The following is a 6,172-nucleotide window of genomic DNA, read 5'->3' on the forward strand; positions in this document are numbered from 1 at the left end:
CAAAGGCAAAATACACTTTCTTAAATACTGTTATTTAACTGCTATACCTTAATGTATAGTATGAAAGATTATTACCGATAGATTTATTAGGGTGCACCTTTTTTTTATAATCGAAAATTTTATATGTAAAGTTAGAAAGCCATAAGGTTTTATGGGATCCTAACTTTTTTGAATTCTGTTATCGCTGAGATGTTTGTTTTACTATGTAGAAACTCTCTGCGGTGAGACATCTCTTACTTCTCTGCAAAAATATTTTTCTTTGTCAAGATAAAGTCTCAATATTTAAGCATGGCAACAAATGTAAGATTCCTTTTTCTCAGCCAATAATATTTGTTTCTGAGTTTCGCATACAGTTGTATAATGTATCGTGTTACATAAACGACTCCAGATTACCATTTACATTATTGGGGTTTTCAATCCAAAAAATGTCCTCTTTTCACAAATTATCTATTATAAAAAAGGTGCACCCTATTATCACGGAAAAAAAACATACTTAGTAGAAAAGCCCTTTTTTTTTAAGGATAACTATCTAGATAAGAACGCCCTTTTTCTTTAGGTAATAAACCGTTGCACTTTTTGTTAATAAAACATTAATACCAAGCTTGAGGATAAGAATCTTATTATTCTGTATTTTGCTTGTTCGAAGGTTGACCTATTGTGTATGTCACAATACAGTGCTTAAGTAAGCAATAATCCATTGTTTTTGAAGGATCTCCATTCTATTTCAAATTCTGAAGCTTAGACTTTATCCAATAGGCTATATGAAAGTCATGGCTGCATGCATTCTTTTTTGTAAAACGAGAACCTTGACTCATTTATTTGGACAATGTGTTTTCACTCAATTAAACTATTTACGATGCTTGATAATGTATTTATCTGGTAATAACGACTTTTAACTGTATAGCTATATGTCAACTTGGTGTAAAAAGAAGAAGGTAATGCACGCTTGTTTTTTCTGCTTCATGTGTAAATGTCATATCCAAACTAATTAATTCGAGCAATATGGCTTGGTAACATGCAGTTGATTTTATACTGTCGAGTTGGGATGTTTCTTAATATTTTATTAAAAGATTTGTATTTACCTCAATATCCCATGACAAGTATGATCAACAAAAGCAAGTAAGTCTAATCTCTATATCTTACAATAAACATAAACCTTCCAATCTTTTGCAGCCTTTATATTTAAACAAAGTTTATTATTGATATATATCTAGTGCGCAGACTTATGAAGCTCAGCACTGTTTCTTGTTGGTTGTAGAGCATTTGCTTCAAGATATTTTTGCATAATGATTCAAGTTCAAGAGTAAATAATGTCAATTATTGAGACATAAGTGTACACCCGCTGAGTATAAGCTAAACACAACTCATGCTGTATTGTATCAATAAAAACAAGAACCATTTTATGAATATAACTAAGTACAAAAGCACCTCCATCCTTTGATATGCTAATTTTTGCAGTGTATGGAATATAAGCAGGATCGGAGTTTTCAAACCCATCTTTCATTTTTTCCCTTTCTTTTCTCTCCTTTAAACCTGTATTTCTTATCATGGAACCAGTCTTGATCAAGAAGCAAGACATTGAACAAGATTCAGACAAAACTGATGAAATTGCATCCTCATGCGATTCTAGTTATTCATCAAACTCTACGATGAGTGAACTAGTTAAAAGTCACAACAAGCTCCGTCGTCAAGGCTCTCGCAGTTCTGTGCTTGCCAATGCCATTCAACAACGTCGGCAATCAAAGCAGGGTAAAATTACGTACATTACAAAGCTTTAGAAAAAAATGGCAATTTTTCTAAAATAATTCCTGCACTAGATCATGGATCCACTTGGATACAACACAAGAAGCATTTCTTTATATTAAGCAGTGCCGGAAAACCTATCTGGACCCGGTACGTTTCACATTTGACGTACAAAAATATGTTTTTGTTTTGTTGACTTAATCATTGTGATATAGGTATGGCGATGAGTCTCGGATATCTTCTCTAATGGGCGTCATTCAGGCCATCATCTCCTTCTTTCAGGACGGTGACGACACGATAAAGTAAAGCGAATAATCACAAAGGGTTCATTTCCCTTTTTCTTTATTACTACTTGTATTATACTTTGGATAAGAAAAAGTTGGCTAAATCATACAAAGAAGAAGAATCTCATTAAACGTTTAGGTCTATACATGCAGGCAATCATACGTTTGTATTCTTGCTGAAAGACCCGCTTTATTTTGTTGCTGTATCTCGAACAGGCGAATCGGATGGTCAACTACGTGATCAACTTTTGTACCTCCACAATCAGATTCTTAGTGTGCTTACTAGTGTACAACTGACCCGAATATTTGAGCAAAGAGTTAACTTTGATTTAAGGCGACTTTTGGGAGGTAAGTTGTATGATATTCCAGAACAATGACAACAAAAAGAGAAAGAAAAGTAAAAGGCTCATATGTATATATAAACTTTCTTTTTGGGTACGTAGGCACTGAAGTATTCCTTGATAGCTTGGCGACACTTTTCAACAATGATCACAGCTTTATGCTTAGTGCTCTTCAATGCCTGCGTCTCAGCAGATCTATTCGTGATCAGGCAGGAGCAATTTTGTCCGATGGAAGAGTCAAGGCATGTTTGAAAGAAGAGATATTGAAACATAAAAGGAGCTTAAACTGATCCTTAAAATGTAGGATTTGCTTTATGCCATGGTTGTAGCTAAAGGGCGGCTGGTTACTCTCCTTAGGCCAAGGAAACATAGTCTACATCCATCAGGTGAAAGGATATATAAATATATAGCTTTATAGAGAGGGACTACCGGAATATCTTATTAAATGTTTGATCCTATTATTCACAATAGATCTTCACTTACTGTTCAATATGTTAACTGGATCAACCACATTTCACACGGCTGAATCATGGACCCCTCTCTGCTTACCAAAATTCAACTCTCAGGGATTCTTGCATGCCTATATTTGTTACATTGAGCGCGATATTTCAATAGTCATGATCAGTACCAGCAAAGACAGTTTCTTTGAATTGAGCGAATGGAAAACAACAATGGTAGAGGCCATGAAAAAGAAAAATGTCTTGGAGAATGTATTAAAGGCTTCCGACGAGCTCTACACTACAGAAGATGTTGGTGTCCCTGCATTACTTCACTTTATGTACAAGGCAAAGAGCCATGTCCAGTTCACAAGCCCTGCCTTTAGTGGACCTTATGAAAACGACAGTGACCGGAAAAGGTAAAAAAAAAAAGGACTTTTAGGATGGATTAAAACCTTTGTATACTAACCCTGCCTGTAGACTTTATCGCTTATATCAGCATGTGTATGATCGAATGCATGCTAGGACAAGAGTCCTTAAATTATACTACCATCACAGTGAACATGAAATTATGCTAGGATGGGTAAATTATTATAAAAAGTGTGTATATTATAGATATCTTGGCTGATTCTCTTGGCTACATAGATCACGTCTTCATTCGAGCTGTATGTAGTGTTTGGCCCTGCTACCCCGAAAGCAGTTCTGATTGCCAGCTCAAATCAATTGTTACGCTGGATTAAGAAAAATGAAGACAGTCTGTTTATTTTGAATTCACCCGTATTTTAAAATTGTATACAATCCATACAAGTATAGACTTTTAGAACTGTTCATCACCCTCTTCCTTCTCGCGCAAATTCATAATCTCCAGTTGACCCTTTCCCTTTGCTTCGTTCTGTATGATGTCTTGGATGATTCGATACTTTCCAGGATCCACTAAAGCAATCTATTCAAGTAATATATATATATAAATAAATAAATAAAAACAAATAAACACAAATAAACACAAATAAATAAATACATATATCATAAACAAAAAGACATTCAAAAATACTTGCCAGTTCGTATTCAGTAGATTCAAAATCTTCGTCTTCCACTGAGGTAACCAAAGGAAGAATCTTCTCACGCAGTTTCTTTGTGTCTTTTCCAGCAGATACCGTTACTCTAAGACGCATTTGAGCTCTCTGGATAGGCAACATTTGCTTCTCTTGAAGTTGCTTGATAACTTCTAATGCCTAAAGTCAAAACATATGTTATACTCTTTTTTCACAAAAACACGACATTTATAAGCATCTAAAAATTTACTTGAGACTTTGAACTACGCTTTGGATTGACGCTCAAATGAAGATCTTGCATGGCTTTTTCGATCATAGTGACCGTGTATGGTCTTTTAGTTTGTGGGTTGACACAATTATCTGTGACAATATTTGCAATATCCTTCCACATCGATTCGAGTTGGTTAGAGCGCTCTTTCTCGGCAACTTGAAGCTCACCCTTCTTGAGAATCTTTATAAATAAAAAGAGAAATATTATTTATTTTGTGCATTAGTTTGACAACCCATTTTATTACAAAGCTCGCTATTTTCATGTCATTTTTTGTTTTTTTTTTGCTTTTTTCTTACCTCAAGAATAACCTTTTCAAGCTCATCCGTCTTGAAGCACTTCTCAAGATCACTCTTACTCGCTACTTGGCCTTTGGATACATTAAGAAACACACTGTGTATTTGGAGTACTTCATCCAGATCTGACTCTCTAAAACCTCATGTTTCATATTTAGTCCCTTTTTACAATGCCGTCGATTGGCAATTCCGCCTTGAAGAATATATATACAATTGTATGCACATACACATTTGAACGCCATTCCATTACTTTGTTTTTATAACATGCAAGTTCAAATCGTTTGCCTCCTTTTCTCAGTCGGACAATCGAGACATTAGTCAATCTATAAGACAAGGAATGCTCAGTAAAAGTCTCTTTGAATGAAGGTGTTTAGTGATTACTTGATTTGTGTACTGGGCTGCTGAATAACCATGCTGTGTATTATTATATATGTGTATGTAAATGGTGAATGGGAAACTAGATTTTTTTAGAGGCTTCTTTACTCTCTTTCGCCTACCGCAGTCACCGTCCACTCCGCTCTCATCCCCTCCATTTCCAACCCTTTGGTTTTCTTTAGTGGTTCAATTTCTTTTTCTTCTTGTTGCTTGCAGATGGTTCATCTGGACGCATTTGCCAATCCTGACTTTAATATCAAACAATGGATCAACCAGACACTTGATTCGCCTGCTCAGGTTGAACAAACGACTGTAGTAATGAGCACGCTACAACACACAGGAGAGCACACCTCGCGCAAGGTCACACAATTAACCCAGCACCTTTTGACGCAGCTTCCTCGTCTCCTATATGATCTCGAACGACTGACAGTAGATTGTAAGTCAACCCATCGACAAGTAATAAGCGTTCAACACCAAATAAGCGATCATGAAAGCCAGGATGCTCTTGAGACATTGCGACAGCTTCATGTTGTGAAAACACGCATGGAGCAATGCAAAGCGCAGTTGAAAGAGGCGGAAAACTGGAGCCAACTTGAAAATGAAGCAACAAAAGCATTGACTCAACAAGACTTTGAAGCGTGTGCATTACGTCTACAACAAGCCCAACAAAGTCTGGACGTTTTCCAGCACACACCCGAGTTCGATGTCCGACGAGCTTTACTAGAAACCTTACAACATGACCTTGAAACTGCCCTTCACCCTACTATATTACGAGCATTAGAAGACCAAGACACCCGCCAATGCCAAAAGCTATATGGAGTATTTGGGCGCATTGGGCGCTCAGACGGATTTGTAGAAATATACTTGACAGCCAAAAGCCCAGCGTTGCAAAAGGGTTGGCCTGGAAAAGAAATCAATGGTCCCTTTCCTAATCTTTTACGGGAGTTTTATGAGAAGCTCGAAGAAAGATTGACAGCAGAATATGTGAGCTGTGCAGCAATGTTTCCAGACCCAAGAATGGTGATGCAGGCTCTCGTACAGCGTGTAGTATCTACCTTGGAGCCTTCATTAGGTGAATGTCTAGAGATATCTATGGGTACGGCGGTGTCTTCGTGTGTAGGACTACAAGGTGTTGCGGACAGCTATATTACTACTGAAGTTTTTGGACTTGCATTAGAACGTCTTTTAGCCAAACCTCCAGTGAGTACTGGGGCACTTCATTCTCGACGCGTTTCCGTCAGTCATTCATTCTCGATCGTACCTCTTGCCCTTCGTCATGCAGATCCTAATGCATGGGCATATAGTCTCTACGAACCATTTCTACCAATCCAGACAAAGTATTTGGCATTAGAACGTGAATCGATGACAACAGAAAT

General features: G+C 37.0%; 2 protein-coding genes across 2 annotated transcripts; both read left to right on the top strand.

Moving 5' to 3' along the window:
• Nucleotides 1-1,547: 1,547 nt before the first annotated feature.
• Nucleotides 1,548-3,832, top strand: PHYBLDRAFT_177551 (hypothetical protein; the record flags this gene model as incomplete). The annotated part of the gene is made up of 9 exons (XM_018437901.1): nucleotides 1,548-1,749; nucleotides 1,818-1,893; nucleotides 1,959-2,045; nucleotides 2,167-2,375; nucleotides 2,471-2,610; nucleotides 2,673-2,754; nucleotides 2,840-3,224; nucleotides 3,286-3,388; nucleotides 3,451-3,832. The coding sequence occupies 9 exons, from the start codon at nucleotides 1,548-1,550 to the stop codon at nucleotides 3,589-3,591; spliced, it is 1,425 nt and encodes a 474-aa protein (XP_018291956.1). The 3' UTR covers nucleotides 3,592-3,832.
• A 1,468-nt stretch (nucleotides 3,833-5,300) lies between these two features.
• PHYBLDRAFT_102585 (hypothetical protein) lies at nucleotides 5,301-5,696 on the top strand (the record flags this gene model as incomplete). The annotated part of the gene is made up of 1 exon (XM_018427732.1): nucleotides 5,301-5,696. A coding segment is annotated over one exon (396 nt), but the record flags the coding sequence as incomplete, so codon positions are not given.
• Between the last annotated feature and the right edge of the window lie 476 nt (nucleotides 5,697-6,172).

This window comes from Phycomyces blakesleeanus (genome assembly GCF_001638985.1).
Source record: "Phycomyces blakesleeanus NRRL 1555(-) unplaced genomic scaffold PHYBLscaffold_10, whole genome shotgun sequence".
NCBI classification, from domain to species: Eukaryota; Fungi; Mucoromycota; class Mucoromycetes; order Mucorales; family Phycomycetaceae; genus Phycomyces; species Phycomyces blakesleeanus.